At 36.5% G+C, this 20,585-nt stretch overlaps 1 protein-coding gene across 1 annotated transcript in view; it reads left to right on the top strand.

Moving 5' to 3' along the window:
* The window catches only part of LOC126184371 (uncharacterized), a 73,916-nt gene extending 53,643 nt beyond the window's left edge, over positions 1-20,273 (top strand). Inside the window, exons 2-3 of the mRNA XM_049926756.1 lie at positions 13,339-14,036; positions 20,215-20,273. Coding sequence (XP_049782713.1) covers positions 13,339-14,036; positions 20,215-20,273 — 757 coding nt within the window. The remainder of the gene's footprint in view (positions 1-13,338; positions 14,037-20,214) is intronic.
* Positions 20,274-20,585: the final 312 nt, after the last annotated feature.

Here is a 20,585-nt window from a genome sequence, read left to right as displayed (position 1 = left end):
GTGATTGCCGTAAGCTTAGTGACAGTGCATCCCAATTTGTTATACAATATAGCACTGAAGATGGTCACTCAGTGACAGAAAATCGATTTTGCAATAGAAAAAATATACGACCAATGCTGTCTCTTTTTTCAAGTATACCTGTTACCTGGTCGTAGTGCACAAGACAACATGGAGTCGCCAATCAAAAAAAAATGTAATTTTATTATAACATAATTCATTTTTAAAGGTGTCCTTGTGGACATACTTTTCAATGAAGCAGAAGGAGTTTCATATCATAAAATTCAGTAATCCACTCTTTATCTTCACTATATTGGCCACTAGCTATTTGATATTCTCGAGTGCGTTGTTGAATGTACGTTTATTCATATATTAGGCCTCTTCCTGTATTAATGTTATACTCTTGTATTTATCAGAGAGAATGTTTCTTATCCCAATATTATAATCATTCTTTACACTATCATGGATGGTTACGGTCGCAGGTTCGAATCCTGCCTCGGGCGTGGATGTGTGTGATGTCCTTAGGTTAGTTAGGTTTAAGTAGTTCTACGTTCTAGGGGACTGATGACCTCATATGTTAAGTCCCATAGTGCTCAGAGCCATTTGAACGATTTGAACTATTATGGATGTGTATATTGGGAAACAGTATCAGAATACCAGATTTTTAGTACAGCTCTACAGGCTAGTCTAAAATTACACCAGATACAAAAACTCTCATAACATGCTTATGCTTTGCGGAATCGTCACTTAGAGATCTAAGTCAACTATCCCCAAAAATGATTCTACAACTCATACATGATACAAATATGCAGAATAAACTAGTTATTTTCATTTTTAATTCATCCATAGCGATAATCATGCGTACCGTTACTGAAAATACAGCTGAAATCAGGTACTACCTTACACATATAATATGGGCTTTCCAATTCAGTCGTGATCTACCCTCCGCCACACACCGTCAGGTGGCTTGCGGAGTATGGATGTAGATGTAGATACTACCTTTTATCCCCATACTTGTATCATTTACATACAGGACAAAATTTACATTCTTCTATAGCGCAGGTAGGAGATATACCGTAATTTGCCGACTATAAGATACGATGTACTGTAAGATGCACCTTAATTTTTAAGCAATTTTTAAATGACATTTTTACCATTTTTATTATTAGACTGCAATGCCAGACTAAAAAAAAATTCTTAGTTTATAAAACCGAACTGACCTTTAAAATCCCTGAAAATTGTCTTCTGAACTTTCTTATTCTTCTTCTTCTTCTTCTTCCGCTTCGTCATCATCTCTGACCCCTTTATCTATAAGATGGTCCTCACTGCCATCGAAAGCGTTACTTACGCCACACTTCTTGAAAGATTTAACAATAATGTCTTCTCTCCCTCCAGACCACTACTGTTTTATGCACTGACACACTTGTTTGATTGGAGGTCACTTTAAGGCTCCCTTCGGCGTGAATTCATGTTGGATTTCATCCATCATCCATTTGTTTGATACCTCTTATATGCACTTTAAATGATTTATTTATTGAGACATAAAGAGGTTGCAGTTGTGAAGTAAGTCCTCCCGAAATAACAGCAAGCTCTGTATTTCCCTGTCTCAATGTCTCTTTCATAGAATTTTTGAAGTGGCTACTAAACTGATCTAGCACAAGAAGAGAACTCTTCTTCAATAAAACACCTTTATTTCTCTACTACATTCTGTTAATCCATACTTTCATACCAGCCTTTTCCATCCAACTATTGTTATGTACGTGAACAACAACATCTAGTGGTATTGTAGAAGTTTTGACGTTGTTTTGCGCTTGAAAATGATCATTGGGACAAGTTTAGTACCGTCAGCACAATACGAAAAGGCAACAGTGTAGTGCATTTTTTCATGGCTACTTGTTTTTTTGTTATGACAACAGTTCTGTTACCCGTCACATCAAATTGTCAGAGGAGTTTCGACCATATTCTCTATTTGACTTGGTTCCACACTGGTTTTCTTTCGATGTTGAATGATAAAACGATGGAGAGATAATATTTTCTCTTCATGCTCTTGTGGCGTTTTCTGAGATATTTTGGTTTTGGTCCGCATGACGCTTCATAAACGTGTAGCACCAACCAACTCTACCCTTAAAGTCTGTTAAGTTCCACTGTAGCGCTAACTTACGAGCATCTATTTGAATCATTTTTGTATTAATTCCATTGTCATTTTGACGGTATACTTGAATCTATTTCAATATGTCATCCTCTGGTTTTGGCCATTTTGCACACAGTTCCCTATTTGCGCATTTAGTCTCGCTCATTGTTTTCAGTTATTGTTTACTAGCCCGCCAGTCGCGAATGTTTTGTGTGTGTGTGTGTGTGTGTGTGTGTGTGTGTGTGTGTGTGTGTGTTGGTGGAGGGCCGAAATGCCACTCGGCTGCTCTGTCTGATTCCATGTTCTGCAAATGCTATTACTTTCAATTTTTAGCCACATTACATGAATACCTTTATACTTTCCATTACGAAACTAGCTACTAACAAAAATATTGTACTTAACTAATCAAACACTGTTTTTTACCTTGGTTCACAAATTTTATTATGATTATTGCACAGCCTAGGTTTCGGGTTATAAGCCCATTTTCAAGTACATTACTGATACCAGAGATGATAAAGCAAAGATAAACATGACTACAAGTAAAAGATAACCATCTCATCTTCTTCATGTATCGATCCTTGGCTTAATGGAAAATTATTTCAAAGACCACTTTTTGACAAATTACCTATGGAATAACACAATTCAGAAATTATACTAACATGATTAAACATAGCTAGGACCAAAATTATGCATCAGCCTAGCACTTTTTTTATCTACTGATGGATTGTGAACCAAATTTTTTCTTATCTAGAGGTGTGATATCATCTAAAAGAGGTAAATAATTGAATTGGGTTTGATCATTTAATAATAGGTGTTGGGATATACACATCTGTTTTTTAATTTCGAGAAATTCTAATTTTCTGAGTTTTGTCCCCTTTCATTGTGTGTGTAAGACTTCTACATCTATTACATATTTGTGGTTTTTGTTAAAGCAATGTTCCGCAAAGGCTGAATCTGCTTTGTTCAATCTCCAGGTTTTATGCCTGGTGCAGACTGACCTCCCAGTCCGTCCAATGTAGCAAGATATACATATGATCTGATAAACCCCACTTTTTGTGATGGCTGGTTGTTTGTCGTTTGTATTCAACGAGCAACTACCTATTGTCTGAGGGACATAGAAAAGCGCCGAGAAACCCTTTGCCTTCAAAACGTTACTTATCCTGTTTGACGTTTTCTCTATAAACAGTAATCTGTACCATTTATTTTCCAGTTTGTTGGTGTTGTTCATTGGGAACAATAGGGACCAGCTTACTTCTTCATCTTTTTACTTAGAAATTTGTCAATGATGCTGGCTTCAGATTCGTGATTTGTGGCTATTGTTTTTATTGTATTAAATTCCTGATCATAGACTTCTTGGCACATGGGGAAGAAAGGAGACGGAGGATAATGTGCTGGAATGCTTCACATTTATAGCCTTGCGGAATATTGCCTTCACAAAACCCACAAGCACAAAGTAGACGTAGAAGTCTTGCACACAGAGGAAAAGGGGCAAAACACAACCAGTTACATATTCTCGAAGTAAAAAAAATAACAGATGTTTACCACACCTATTATTAAATGAGCAAACCAAACACAGTTATTCACCTCTTTAAGATGATATAACAACTAGATAGAAGAAAACTTTAGGCCTCAATCCATCAGTAGATAAAAAAGTTCTAGACTAATTCACAACTTTATTCCTAGGTATGTTTAGTCATGTTAGTTTAATTGCTGAATTGTATAATTCCATAGGTAATTTGTCAAAAAATGGTCTTTGAAGTAATTTTACACTAAGCCAAGGATCGATACGTTAAGAAGTTTAGATGCTTGTCTTTGCCTTATCATCATGTTTATCTTTGCTTTATCATCCTTGGAACCAGTAATGTACTTGAAAACAGGCTTATAACCGAAACCTAGGCTTTGCAGTAGCCATAATAAAATTTGTGAAACAAGGCAAAAAGCAGTGTTTTAATTAATTAACATTGTATCATCAAGAACCCACAGTTGATTCAATTAAAACAATTAAAATATTGTGCTGTTACCAATAACAGAAACCACTTTCAGTTAAGTTCACTGGCACCCTAAACTGCAGTGAGGCATCATAGGCTACACAGTGTTCTGGGTTTGCGATGGCTGGGCGGGAGAGCGGCAGTGTTAGGAAGCTTGTGAATCCCCGCAACTCATGTTCGTCGCATGGTGCACTGCTGCTGCCAGTTCAATCCAGTGTTTCCAGACAGAGACAGGTTCCCATGGAATCGTATATATGGCCATTTTTAAGACTGGCAGGAATATTAAATCAGACACTGGATATGTTTATATTAATTTCGTATATAAGATGCACCTGAATTTTGGAAGCAATTTTTCTAAGAAATAAGTGCGTCTTACAGTCCGTAAAATACGGTACGTTATACACCAGGAATTACCGAGAATACGCACTTGTGATGCCATATCTTACTGCTTCAAACTGAAAGTTCCCTTTGCTATGTGATGGAAATAGAATTTAAGCACACTGTTTACTATCATACATGTTAGTCATAAATCATGAATCAACGCTATCAACTGTTCTATAATATTTTACCTTTCGCAGTATGGTAACATGGTTAACACAATCAATACCTTCGCAAAGTCACAAAATATTCTTAACAGTGATAGCTCCTGCTTTACTGAGTCTAACATATCATTTACCAAGTTGAATATAGCACGTGCAGTGGACAGCCCTTTTTCAGATCGAAACTGTTTGTCACTGACACTGTTTTACTGCACTCAGTGTTTACATATTCCGTTATACATTATATTCTCTAAAACGTCGAAAATGTTGATATAATGTATGACTCAGTTATGCTATTACTGCTTGCCTTCCCGCGAAGTGGCGTGAAAGTGACATGTTTACCTCTGTCTGAAGAGTTCCATTATGAACATATTCATTACATAAATGACTAAGTGTAGCAAAAACCTCTGCAGGTAAATATTTCATTGCTTTGTTACTTATTTCATTAGAATCACTATGATATTTATTTTTTGGAGGTATGAAAATCTCATAAATCTCTTTGGGACTTATAGGATGTATCTACTTTGAATCGAATTTGTTTTGGAACATCGTTTAGGAAGAGTATGCCATCCACTTGGGGGGAGGAGGGTGTTCAAACCTATTTAGCTACTAATAACATAAAAGAAACGTCAGAGGTTAGTTTTGGCGTGGAGAGGGACCATCTTTGCCCACTTCATTATTTATTTTCTTCCTTTGTCTGATCTGGTTTTGCTGACTTTTTCCACTATGTTCGAAATAGTTCATATACTACGAACAGAAGACACTTTTTCTTAAAATTAGATGTATTTTAATATTCTGATGCTTTACTTAATAATTTTAGAACTTTCTTTGTTGTATAATTTAACCCAGGCATCGTCAGTGTTTCTCGATAATAAGTAAAGTCATACTTCAGTTTTCGTAATATTCTGACACTGTCATTTTAGTTGCTGACGCTGTTCAATTTTTATGGCAACAGTTTTCAAAGTAGCCTATGACTACTTTACTGAATATGTTATATTTTTAGTTTGTACCAGATATGTTATGTACTTCTTTCCTCTCAGTGTTTCAAAACTGGTGTTTGAATTTCTGAACTACTGTTTCAAATATCACTCTCATTTTTAGGGGGGTGATCATGTTATGATAATGCTTGCGGCAGGAAGCAGAATTTATGAAGATCCACTTGGTTAAGGCATACTCTTGTCTTAACGAGCACTGTGATCTGGTACTTGTTTTCTAATCGTCCCTTCACCATCTGACCCAACTCTCTAGCATGACTGTTACGCCAGGACCTTGCCCAATCTTCCCTACTTTCTCTAAAACTATTGGTCGATCATTGTAATCTCTCTAATCCTTAGCTGCAGCTACATCTATCTGAGATTCTTGCATATCTAACAGAGGAACTAGCGTCACGATATTTATTTTTTGACAATGGAAAACCCGTCAGGTACTGATAAATTCCGGCAGTCCCTGTTTCCTGATACCACTTTCTTCTTCCGTTTGCCCCGCTACTGGACCCACTGGCTGGATCCCATTTGGTTGATGGCTGTTGCGTTCTTATGACCATGTCCTCATTTGACACTGTACTACTTAGTGAAATTACTGGTGAACTCTAGAACGCGATTGAGCTATAAGTCAACCCCAAATCGATTGCATGTGAACCAGTAATTTTCAAAGGACATAGCCGTATGAGCAACCAAATTTGATAAACAAAAGTCAGCTGTTATAGCTGAGTTACTCCCTGTCCATCCATGTATGGAATCTGCAACATAGTTTATCAGACGTCACGGCAACGTGAGTCAAGAAAGTTCACGCACGATACAAAATATTCCCCAAGCACTAAAAACTGTAGAAGGTCAGCTGTCTTCACAGCAGTGCCACTTGTCATGGCTCCAGCTTACTTAAAACCAGCTGTGACACTGTTATATTGGGATCTATGATGATCCTTAAGCTGCACTTGAACTGACCGATCCTCATATCCTTACTTTGTCCTTCCCTTTTCTATCCAGTTTTGGGAACAATTGGTAGTTTAAGTTGGTAGAGATCAATCTGATGATTAGTAGAGGTATTGCAACATACTGCCTGTCTATCCGTTTGGAGGACTGAATCACTAGACCTCAACATTCTCATGATTAGTCCTTTATGAAACTCTGAATACATCTTCTCTCATTTGTAGGAATGTTATGAGTTAGCATAACGATTCTTCGTAAATATTAGATGACGACTAAAGTGAGAATACAGGTTAATGAACTGGCTATGATACTGAGACCAGTCTCTTTTTATAGCAAGATTTTAAGACTTGTGTCACTTATTCAGTTTAAATACCAGATAACAGCGCTTTTTAGACGGAAAGGCACTTTCACGATCATGTTAGTATATCTACAAATGTTTCGGCATGTTTCTGAGGCTGCCTTATTCAGAAACAACACAGATAAAATTCATATGCTATATTCATTGTTAATCATTATCTTGTTCAGTATCGCAGGACTGAGACAATTTTTTAAACAATCTTACTTGTAAACAAGGTAGATGAAGTGTAACATGCCACTTTTTGATTTACTTTCAGCGTATAATGTGGAGTACAAGTAGCGTACACTCTGAACGAACTAAGAAATTATTGGCACAAGATCACGTAAAGTCAGTTTGCTGCTCCACTAACGAAAACAAACAGTCCCATAAACAATGAATTTCTGAAAAACTTTCTACCCTTGCACATAATGTTTAGTGTTCTGACTTTACCTCCAACACCTGTAATGTTTATGGGAAAGGATAATTTTCAACCTTTAGTGAATTCAACTGAGGTTTTGTAAGACATTTTTTAGGATCTGTGATTTGTAAGACAGTCATCCCAAGCTCATGAAAGAGTCTGAACCAATCAGGGTTATATATCTCCTGTGACCCCATTATTTCTACGAATATTATTTACAATTATTTAAGTATATAGTCCAACCGCTGAAAATAAATATGATGACACTATTTTTTTGGTACTTCATCCATTTCTCCATTTTCAGAACTTTTAAAACAGTTTTTCGTCTTCTTTTAAAACTATTTTCCTCTTCTTCTAAAACTGCCAAATTTGTAATAGTTTGTGTACCTAATATAATAATATTTCACTAGTTCCTTTATTTACAAAATTATTTCTGTATTAAATGCCATATCAACACTTTCGTCAGTGAATAATAAAACTTTATAAAGTAATTGAAGATGGAAATGTGTAACAACGATTGACTGGACTCGATTTTCACGTAAATAATGAAAACTCTTTTTCTACATGTAATTTTCCTTCGCTTTACATATTTTTCTGAAGTAAGAAAATAAAAAAGTAAAAATTGGTTACGTCTTTGTTTATGGCAATTTGGCACTGACGATAATTTAAATAAAAATTTAATATATTCCTGAGAGTCGATTTACGGACTTGACATTATTAACTACATGAATACCTAAATAGATTCATTGCTTACGTCAAATAAAAAACACAGTTGATTTAACCATGTAGGTATATGCATCTAGGCGAAATGTTATGAATCAGTAACAAAACTGGGTTGATGTGTTCTCTGTCGACAGATTTCGGAAGGTTGTTTAGAAATATTCGACAAGTGGTTTCATATAATGAATCCATTATCTCCAGTGGCTCGTCACTAGCAACAGCATTTCCAGAGAGACTGATAGCGTAAGTCTACAACAAATTCGTTGAATATTTCCTCCAAGTTTCTGGGAAGGTGTGTAGCCTTCCGTGGCTTCAACCAGACTGGATACCGCAGCACTGTGATCAATTTCGGATGTGAAGCATTGGACATTCAAATGGCTCTCAGCACTATGGGACTTAACATCTATGGTCATCAGTCCCCTAGAACTTAGAACTACTTAAACCTAACAAACCTAAGGACATCACACAACACCCAGTCATAACGAGGCAGAGAAAACCCCTGACCCCGCCGGGAATCGAACCCGGGAACCCGGGCGTGGGAAGCGAGAACGCTACCGCACGACCACGAGCTACGGACGCATTGGACATTGTGGCCCTGTTCCATGTTTAGGTCCATTAGAAAATATAATGTCGACAGCCTTCTTTTGATGTCGGATGCCGACCCTGTTATACACGCTTACAGTAAAAATCTTAATTTATAACTCCTTTGTGTGGCGGCTACTCAGTGTGTGTATAGTGCTGTACGGTATTTGTTTTGTTGATGGTGAAAGACAGAAGGGGAACTGTGAAACAGTGCTGGCGCATAGCCTGTTCGACTTTAAATCCGAAACGTCGCTAAGACAAACTTTCTCATCCGACGTACTGATCACCATGAACAGTGACACATGCCCGCACACGATAACGCAATGCGAAGTTGTTACGTACTTAACCAGGCCGTTTGGGCGCGCTCAAGTGATCAGAAACTTTACTCCACTCCCATCACCGCCAAGTACTGATGAAAATTTCTACATTTCTACTAACCGTTTATGTCCCGGTGGAGCAACACTGCGATAGAGTGTTATAGTGACCTCGGTTACAGATTCCAGTCGACATACCGATGGTCCTCATTTCTGGGACTGTCGCGGTCGCTAGAACCGTATGTCAATCTAACGTGTCTAAAACTCCAGAATATTTCATTGTACAGTCTGTCGTAAATATGCTGGTAGGGGCTTTGAACAACTGCTGTACAGTAATGGAGTAGATATTTAATAGTATTGAAATAAATGGGTACATGATTGTCTTTTCTTGGGTGAGGCTAACAGTCACATGATTTTTTTAAAGACATCATTGTCGCCTTAGATTGTTAAAATAATTTATTTCTGAAGACCACGATTGTTATTTGGGCCATCAGCCATTTTTAATTAAAAATTTAGACATTGTCTAATACTTTTAAATTTCGTCATGAGCCAAAGCACGAATTTTTCCAAGTGTCCCTCCTCGTCAATCTTCTTATTGGATCGAGGCTCAAATAACAACTTAAATTCCTCTCTTTTCATTGTTGTTTTCAGTTTATCCAGTACTCCTTCATCTTCATCCCATGATGTCTTCCTTTCTTCTGTCCATTTTGTTCATTATTTGTTATTTCTTCTGCCTCGAAACTTTCTAAATTTAGTATTTTATTCTCAAAAATGTTTATTTCTGATATTTCTGATTCTTTGGTATTGTTTTTCTCTAGTTCTTTTCTTGTTTCTGTAATCTATGCTATTGTTCATTTCTTTTTCCTGCTGTACATGAACATTTGTTTCGTTAGCCTGTTCTGACTGATTTGTTACATGTTTGTAAAGAAAATTAAGCTTCGCTTTCCATTACTCCTGATATTTGCTGTATATTTTGTTATATTTCCTCGTTTCCTCTCACTTTCCAACCTGCTTTAATTCCTACTGCACTCATAATCTTTTTTCTAATAATTTCTCTTTTAAGTATCTCTAGTCTCTCCAGCTTCTTTTTAAGCGAAGTTCTGAGAGGAGTTTTTTCCGTACTCTTTCCATCAGACTAACCTGAGCATCAGCTTCTGTCAGATTTTCTGAAAGTATTGCAAAATCGTCTGCAAAACCCAAGCAACTTATCTTAATTCCAGTTTATTTTCTTCCCAGAATTATTGGTTCATTGTTTAGAAATTTTCGTTTCCAAATTTCAGATCCTTGCAATTTTTATTCCGGAACACATTTAAACAGTAGGAGAGAGAGCTGTACCTTCGAACACGTTTCAGGCTTTCGCGTCTAGTTACCTCTGTAATAGAAGTTTGAAGTATTTTCTTACTCCATTTTGAAATAATAGCATTTACTTTGTGTGCTGCAATCTTTTTCTGAAATTATAACCGTTAGTTCAGAAAAGTAAGGTTTTTGCAAATGTGAAAAATCTTTCCAAGCCACAAGATGGTCATGTATCAAGGAAAAACTATTATATTCAAATTTAAAAGTGTTGCGATCGAGAAAATCTTGTGAACACTGTATTTAATAATCGTTGTATTGCATTATTACTCTGCTGCACATCAATAATCAGTAAGTTAAAATTAAGAAAAGTCCTGTCGAAAACCAGTTACAAGTTATAAATATTTTGAAAAACAAAGTGTTGCCAACCAACACAAATTTCCACTTTCAAGACAGGGGAAATTGTTAAGACATTGAAGGAACTCATTTATTTGTAAATATAGCGTGTTCCATGGTAAAAGACTTCCTTCTGTTTCAATGTAGAGCACAGTGCACGACCGATGAAGTATGGCCTAGTGATCAAGATGTTATGTAACTAGTTTGAAACATACATAGAATTTTACTCACTATAAAACCCTGTAACTGAAGAATTAACAATATACTCCAGATAGTTTTAATACCGTATACATCACTTAAATATGTAGCACTCTTAATATTTATAAATGCTGCACAAAATACAACCTCATATTCTAACAACAGAAGCCGTAGACGATGCTGGAAATTGCTTATGGCAGATTCTAGTGCTCATTCCTTCATATGATTCTAAAGTCAGTCACTAGATCGAAACACCGATTAGGAAACATCATGAGTTCCTAGGTACACTATGCTCCAAGTACAACACTTTCCACTATAGGTGATAAGCCGTCCCCTTGTCTAGTATCAGTTTTCAGTTCAAATGAGTAAGACATTTCTACCACAAATTTCGCTTTAAATATTGTATTTAAATTTTTTAAATGTCAAAATCCCTAACGATTTTATCTAGTACTCTCTGTCTACAGAGACAAATGCTTTCCCAGGGTCAGTAAAAAATACTATTATGTGTTTGCTCATATATAATAATAATAATTATTATTATTTATTATACATATTCCACTACGTTTTAATATTACATTATAGATAAAATCAAAGAACTGTCATATAATTAATAATCATACCTGTCCCCCTTACAAATTACCAAAGGCTTAATTGCAATCGCAAACTTCAGAAATAAATAATTTTGATATTTGAAGGCGACAATGATGTCTTTAAAAATGGTTACATGTTGGTCTGAGAGTTTTTGCATTACTTGAGTGATAAATTCGTTTTACTTTTGGTTTTCTGTTCGTATAAGAGTGCTGTTACTGTGCTGTGAATGTAATTATTAGGTGAAAGATTTATTTTTATTGTCCATGTGACATTAGACGTCTAACAGATGCCTGTAAAATTACTCTGTAATAAATCAAAGGTTACTAGACACACAGCTCCATTTGGTGAGAAATTATGGACAATGATCTATGATCCATTTACTCTATAAGACCCTAGAAAGCTGCTCTAGATCCAATCCAGCATATGGACATGTACCCTGCCATATTATACACTGTGAGTTACTGCAAAAAATAATAGTGCCAAGTATTTATTTAGTGTTTCATTTCAGTGTTCTTAATAGCTATTTAATTTATAAATGGTAAATGAGATGAAATTGACACACGCGAATCGAAAAAACCAATGCAAAACTTTATCATGAGTTCCTACATGTTTGGAGCTGTTATCCCACTCCTCAGATAAAGCAATAGGCAAACATATTTGTATATACAATGTAACTGCATATCCTGGCTTCTGAATTTACGTTCTAATAATTACTACTTCGATTAAGCTTAAAAACGAAGACAGCTCCAAACAAGGAGAGATTTATGATAATTTTGTTGGGCTATATTTCTTTCCCTCGGGAGAGCCTGTAACTCCTAGAGGGCGCGTCCCCAGGTGGCGGATCGGGGAACGCCTCCCAGATATGGGTGGTAGGAGGGAAATCAAATACCTCCCGCGGACCAACAGGCCGGACAGAGCAAGTTCGTTAGCTGAAGTGAAAGCAACTGCTCTAGGGGTAGGCATCCCCGAAATCAAGACCCTGGTCCTCCAGGTTGGGGGTTGTGCTTAGGGCCAGCGACCCTATCACAGGATCCTGTAGGAGAAAATGGATTGCTACGAATCAGAATGACAAGAAAGCTGGGCCACCAAACTTGATGACGAACTTGCAAAATTTAAAGGTTATGAATATGGGAACATGGAATGTATTAAGTCTCTATAGATCAGGATCACTGATAAATGTCATACAGGAACTTGAAAGGTATAAAATGGATTTAGTTGCAGTACAAGAAATCAGATGGACGGGTAATGGAAGTATAAACAAAAATAAGTATACAATAATGTATGGGGGAAATGATACACAAATACATGCACTAGGGACAGGATTTATAATAAACAACAAATTGTTACCTTTTATTAGGAAATTTGAGGCAGTGAATGAAAGGATATCTCACATTACGATTCAATGCAAATATAAGACTTTAAATGTTATAAATTGCCATGCTCCAACAGAGGATAAAGAGGACAATATTAAAGAAGAATTTTACAACAAATTGGAACAGGTATATGATACATTCTCGAAAAATTCAATTAAAATAATTCTAGGAGATTTCAATGCCAAGTTAGGACATGAAAATCATTATAAACCTACAATTGGACCTCATAGTCTACATCAGCAGAGTAATGAAAACGGAACAAAACTTATTAGCTTTGCCACTTCCAAAAACATGTTGATCAAAAGTACATATTTTGCACATAAAGATATACATAAACAAACATGGGCCTCAAGAGATGGCATCACAAAAAATCAAATTGATCATGTATTAATCGAAAAACAACATCATAAATGCATACATGATATCAGAAGTCAAAGGGGAGCAGACTGCGATTCGGATCACTTTCTGGTAAAAGCCAAGTTCAAGATCTCACTCTCAAGACATAAATGGTCTAAATTAAATGGTGTTCCTAGGTTTAATACAACGAAACTGAAAAACCCAAACATTCTCAACCAGTACATTAGAGAATTAGAAACACACAAACCTGAAGTGGAAAGTAAAATTAACAATGATGATACTAATCAAGCCTGGAACGCTCTGAAAGAAAATATCACACGAGCAACTACCTCAGTTTTGGGACATTTTACTACAACTAAGAACCCCTGGTTTGATGCCGAGTGCTCGAACGCTATCGAAGATAGAAAATTAGCAAGGGAAAAATTCCTACAAAAACCAATAACACAAAACAAACTTATTTTTGAAGAGAAACAGAAACATGCCAGGAAACTCATTAGGAAAAAGAAAAGGGATTTTATGAATCACAAATTAAAAAGAGCTGAGAATGACCGTACCACAGACTCCAGAGGATTTTTCAAGAGCATAAATATGTTTAAAAGTGGGAATATAAAAAATTATGGACAGTTCATAACAGACCCAGATGGCTCCTTGCTAACAGAAAGAAGTGACATTGCTAACAGATGGAAGGAATATTTTAATGAGTTACTAAATGCTCCAACTATAAGCGTCTCTCAGGAAGATGACAATGAATATCTTACTGCTGACCCATCGGACGAAGAGCCCAGCTTAGCAGAAATTAAAGAAAGCATCAAGAAGCTGAAGAGACATAAAGCTCCTGGAAGTGATGGTATAGACACAGATATATGGAAGCTCAGTAAATTTCCTTTTGTAAACTGCTTACACAAAATCATCACCAACATCTGGAAGCAGGAACAGGTCCCACATGATTGGAAAGAAGTAGTTGTGTGCCCTATATACAAGAAGGGGGACCCAACAAATTGTTCAAACTACAGAGGAATTGCGTTACTAAACACAACATATAAAATTCTGACAAATATACTGTTAGCAAGGATAAGCCCTTACGTTGAAGACTCCCTAGATGATGCCCAATGTGGATTTAGACCTAACAGATCGACTATTGACAATATATATGTCCTAAGGATGTTGGGTGAAAAGAAATATGAATTCAATCAAAATGTACATATGCTTTTCATTGATTTTAAAAAAGCTTTTGACAGTATCAACAGGGAATATTTATGGAAGTGCATGAGGCAGATTGGCATCCCTAACAAATTGATAAATTTAATAAAAGCTTGCACTTTAAACTCAAAATACAAAATAAAAGTAGCTGGCAAACTTTCTGAAGACTTTGAGGTTAAAACTGGAGTCAAACAAGGGGATTCACTCTCACCAGTTCTTTTTAACATAGTAATCAATAGAATAATCCAAAAAGTAAAGCTACTACAAATTGGAGCACAACTGGAAAGCAAAATTAACATTGTAGCATACGCCGATGACATTGCATTATTATCTGACAGTGAGAATGATTTGAAGCTTCTTACAGCACAATTAATTAAAGCCACAAATGGCACAGGCCTCCAGCTGAATACAGACAAAACAATGTACTTTATATTATCCCGCTATCCATCAAATAATAATGTACTGCAAATTAATAACACAGCTTTCACAAAGACAAATGAATTTAATTACCTTGGTACAATAGTAACCTCTGACAACTCCATAAAAATTGAAATAGAATCACGAATTCAGAAGGCTAACAAATGCTACTATAGTCTCTTGACAGTTTTCAAAAGTAAGTTAATATCTAGGAACACCAAACTACAAGTATACAAATCATTGATTATACCAGTACTCACCTATGGATCTGAAACCTGGACTCTCACAAAAAAAGAGGAAAACAGATTAAGAGTATTTGAACGAAAAATTTTGAGAAAAATATTTGGACCCATAAGAGATAGGATCAGTGATGAATGGAGATTGCTAAATAACAATGAAATTTACAAATTATATAAAGACTCCGATATAGTGGCCAAAATTAAAGCCAAAAGACTGAAATGGATAGGGCATGTCATCAGAGCACCACCAAACAGGACCATCAAGAAAGTGACTGAAGAGATTCCCACCGGAAGACGACCTCTTGGACGCCCACGCATGAGATACTTGGACAATATTCAAGACGATCTCAGAAAACTAGGACATGACAGACAGTGGCAAATTACTTGTAAAGACAGAGCAAAGTGGTTCAACATTGTCCATTCTGCAGCAAAAAGCCTTCATGGATTGTAATGCTTAATAATAATAATAATATATTTCTTTGCTTAACAGTGAGTCACGATGGTATCAGATGTATTTATATACCATACATATTAAGTTGTAAATTTTTCTAATTATATTATGGAATACAGATATGAGAAGAATCTTTTCATGTTTTCTTGGTGTGAGGGCATGATTTTTATATGTCATAAAGTCTTCGTAGCAATGTGTCGCAGAATAGGAGCGAACAAAGGAAGGCAGTGGGCTTATTATCTGGCAAAATAATCCGTAAATAAGAAGAGGAACGTCGTAAATGAAAGTGAAATAGTATTATGTAAATATGAAACGTATGCTAAAAATAAGTTACTGCTTCATCAATACTTTATATTTGGTAATGAGTGGTTTCGGACTTGAATATGTAAAGTCAGCTGCAGTGAATATTTTGAATTCTAAAATGATTCTAGCTCATAATAAAATTAAAATAAACGATAATCCGTAGAAATATGTTAGTGGACTTTTTGACCTGTGCAAAATTGTTCATCATGTATCATTATATTCCCTTTCTACGGAGTGCTTCCCTGCTTTAAACTAGTGTCTGCACTTTTATACTTCTGTCAGTCTCTATTGTTTATACCAAGGAGGTACTTTAGGATGCATAAGAACTACATTAATGTATTCAAGAATCATGTAACATTAATTAGACCATCTTCTGCAAAATAGTGTTGGTTTTCTGTATTTACCCATAGGCCTACATCGCCTACAAGTGAAGTAACTTGGATTCCGTCTCAGATGGATGTTATCAAAGATACCAGCTAGAAACATACAATTTTCTCTCCACTGCAAAAAACTATATGCGCCGACTGACAAAACTGTTTGCGTTAGGATATTTGACTCTAGTAAACATCTTGATGACGCAGCTTCACACGACTGTGCACTGTAGTCCTCGCGTAAAGTAATCTTACTTGGTAAATATTGTGTGCGAGACTCAACAGCTCCATTTTTCTGTACCATTTCCTCGCTCCCTCAGCTTAAATTACCTCCACGCTGCCTGTGAAGCAGCAAATTAGTCTTTGGGAAGAATCCTAAGCGTACAAATTGTTTCATAGTAGCAGCAGTGATAGTAGTGGTAGTAGTATATTAATCCATAGATCACTTTTACAAGGATAATGGCAACGTTTTGGTATTAATATGTAAGAAAAACAAAAATAACATACATTATACGCACAGGTCTAGTTCGATAATGATGTAACAGGTAGTCGGCCTAGGCCTGATAGTAGAAACCATCCCAGCATTAGCCTGAAGTAATTTAGGATTCCACGAAAGAATGACCGAATGAATATTAGAACCATTACACTCCCGAATACAAGGCCAGTCTGTATAAAACAGTGCTACCTCATTAGTTTTATCCCTAGTGTACAATACTGCTTTACAAAGAAGATATCTAATAATGTAAAAGGCTAGTGGTATACTGTTCAATCTTTTAACACTCCCATTCAGTGCACACACCACACACACCATACTAAGACGGTTTCTTAATTCAACACTACACACACTACCAGCTGATGTCAGAACCATAACGACGATGGCTGGAAAAGGCTAGTGGTATACTGTTCAATCTTTTAACACTCCCATTCAGTGCACACACCACACACACCATACTAAGACGGTTTCTTAATTCAACACTACACACACTACCAGCTGATGTCAGGACCATAACGACGATGTCTGGATTCCATTTCATATTATGCAGCTTGCCACTGACTAGCCTGAGAAATTGAATCAGCATCCCTCTATAAAAAAAAGTCAGATGTTGAGGTCAAAATGACAATGCGGTATTAGCATTATACACTGAATAGTTTTGGAAGTGGATTTCTCCATATAAGGAAAGAAATATAATGTGAAAATGGTATGTGAAGTGGCATATTTTTATTGTCGTTATTATTACTTATATGTGTTACATTTTTTCAACAACCCCTTCGTTATGTTATCTAAGTATTCCTTTAATGTATACTAGGCCTATGTATTGCTTAACAGGCACTTTTGAACTGCCTTTTTAAGTAAGTTTGTTGTTTAATCTCCTTGGCCAATTCCCTGGTAGAAAATGTTGATTTGAGTGTTATGCTTTTTTTTCTTTCTTTGTTAATTAAAGTTTAATCTAGCTCTTGTTCCATGGTCATTGATAAATCTGTTTTTGCAGTAGTTATCAATTATTAATGCTATTTTTGGTATGTAAGACTGGTTGGGAAACGTAGCCTACTTACATGGTTTAGTTAAAATTCCCTATGTTTTGAACAGATCTTTACAAATAGCTCGACCACTATTTTTAGATGACATTTTCTCAAATAATTTTGAAATCGACAAAAAATGGAAAAATAAAAAGTTTCAACAGTTACGGCTGCGGCATCGGTGATAAAACATCTCTTAGAGGGAAAAAAATAAAATAATTATATTTATTACAATAGCGTAAAAGAACACAATAGTTCGGTCATCTGCAAGTTTCATCAAGAGTATTCTAAATGTTCACTTTTTCCGGCGTGGATAATATTAAGAAAATCGTATACTTCATCCTAAATACCTCTTCAATATTATTGACAGCGAGTCTCGTAGTGTGGTTCGGTGGCTAAGTGGACAAGTGTGGACAAGTGTTCAAATGACTAACGGGAATGCAGCTAGTTGACATCTTCGACTACCGCCGATATTTCGACAGGTTCATACTTTGTCGCAAGGCACAAACCGACGTCAGAAGTTATGCCTTCTCCCTTGTCAAAAACAGAGGAAGAAAGTTATTGCTACCTCATTCGTTGGTTATTAATATTCTTTATCGCTTCTGACGTCGGACATCTTCGCTTGTGTGGTGGCTCTAGTATGTACAATATGTATGTGTGTGTTTGTTTCGTGTGTGTGTGTGTGTGTGTGTGTGTGTGTGTGTATGTGTGTGTGTGTGTTTGTGTGTTTAAAATTGCCTCGCATAACGCGTCCTCGCTGCGTTTGGGCCTTGAAAATGACAGGGTGTGCACCTGTCTAAATATCGGCAGTCGTCGAAGACATTACCTGGCTGTACCCCCGTAAGTTATTTGAACATTCTAAAATTCTATACGCCAGGAGAAACTCAGGTTTCACACGTGGACAAGTGTCAAACCACTAAACTCAAAGGTCTGGGGGTTCCCATGGATTCTTTTTCTATCTCTTATCGCTTCATTCCCCTCTCGTAATGATTTGTATATTTGGAGAACACCAAATTCTGAATTATTCTTTGCTTTATTACCAGATGTATCTCATAAAAGCGTGAGGAATGACACCACATATTTACTATCGAAGACTTCCCAGCCTCCAGACACAACATCTACCAAATTTTATGTCGATTTACACGAGACAGTGTTGTACTTCCAGTTTTGACTGATTTCGTTGAGTTCAAAAATAAAATACTTACTGCTGTAGACTTCTTCGAAGTAACATGCCGTCTGAGAAGTATTGTAGACGAATTCTACTTTTGTCTTAACTTCAACGGGAACAGAGAATATTAAGACATAAAATTATTACGGTGAGAATTTAGCTTTATGCGAGTAAAAATTCTTTCTTGTTGTTTCACCTATACATGTTTCACACTTCTTTGTATTGTACGGTCGCAGGTTCGAATCCTGCCTCGGGCATGGATGTGTGTGATGTCCTTAGGTTAGTTAGGTTTAAGTAGTTCTAAGTCTAGGGGACTGATGACCTTAGATGTTAAGTCCCATAGTGCTCAGAGTCATTTGAACTGCCTTTTTAAGTAAGTTTGTTGTATTAATCTCCTTAATCTCCTTGGCCAATTACCTGGTAGAAAATAACAAATTAATGCACGGAAAATTTTACAAAAAACCATTGTGCTAAATATGCTTAGACGATCTAAACGATGTTCATAAACGTTTAGCTCATGTAGCGACCGCATCTTTGACTGGCAGTCACAAACTATGTATTATCGTTACCTGTTTCAGCCTCTTTATAAGACATGTGGATAGAAAACGACTTTCAGAAAGTGTCAAAATAAATAATTCGAGTACTTTACACAACTTTAATTGCTGCCAGTGAGAACCGACTGTGTAACCAATACCAAATAGTATAAATTTTCAGCTTGTTGAGCAGAACACAAAATGCTCTTTTTACGGTTCGAAAATACAAGTGAATGAATAAGAAATTTATTGCATGGAAAATCCTGTGAAAAACCATTCGTGCTATATGTGAAAGTAGGCCTAAGTATGTCTATACCATCGGAACGATGTTTATAAACGTTTTGTTCGTGTAGCAGTCACAAACTAATTGGAAATTTGTTTCACGCGGTGCTTACTACTTTCGGGGTTTTACCTGTTTCACGCACTTTTTGCATTTTATAAATATAATTATGTGGTCTGCGGTGAATAATGCATTATCCAAACGTAAATCTGTTTCTTTATGCGGCAAAGTAAGTAATATTTCGTTTTATTTCCGTCACTAACTCATCGAAATATTTTTTCTTTGCAAGCACCGAAACCAAAAACCACTACAAAAGATGCGGCTGATAACAGCTGAATACTTGTTCCGTAGCTTGTTCGAGTATTTTATTACGATAACTATACCTGAAATTTGATTTTTCTTTTCGAAACGTTGCGTGTTCTTCTCGGTTTTATATGTCAGTCCTCTGCGAAGGAGGCGTTTGCTCAAAACTGTCAAAATGTGTATTCGGCGATAGAAATGCATAATCACGCCATCGACATTTATAGGAGCGTAAGTAAGCCAGTAATGTCACGATTGTGGGGTTACATCAGAGCCCGGCGCGGAGCAGCGTGCAGGCTTATATCAGGCACTCGCTTTCTCCGGCCGGTAAGCGGTCCACGTTGCGCAGGCTCCGACACCACTCCCCGGCACAGCTTTCCGTGCTGCGCCGATCAAGCCCGCCTCTTGCCTCCTTATTTTTGTCACATTCTCAATCCCGTTACCAGTGCTCGCCCTGAGACATAACCAAATCTGTTATCCACTACTTTCTTCACACACTGGTGCATAGAAACGGATGGTAAATCCGTTCACTATGAAACTTCCAGGAAGCTTTCATCAGAGCATATTCATGAAAGATAGTACGAGTAATCCACTAAATTACAGGCCCATATCATTAACTTCCACATGCACGAAATTTTGGAAC

The sequence above is a fragment of the Schistocerca cancellata genome, chromosome 4 (assembly GCF_023864275.1).
Source record: "Schistocerca cancellata isolate TAMUIC-IGC-003103 chromosome 4, iqSchCanc2.1, whole genome shotgun sequence".
Taxonomy (NCBI): domain Eukaryota; kingdom Metazoa; phylum Arthropoda; class Insecta; order Orthoptera; family Acrididae; genus Schistocerca; species Schistocerca cancellata.
This window is presented reverse-complemented; position numbering and strand designations above follow the sequence as displayed.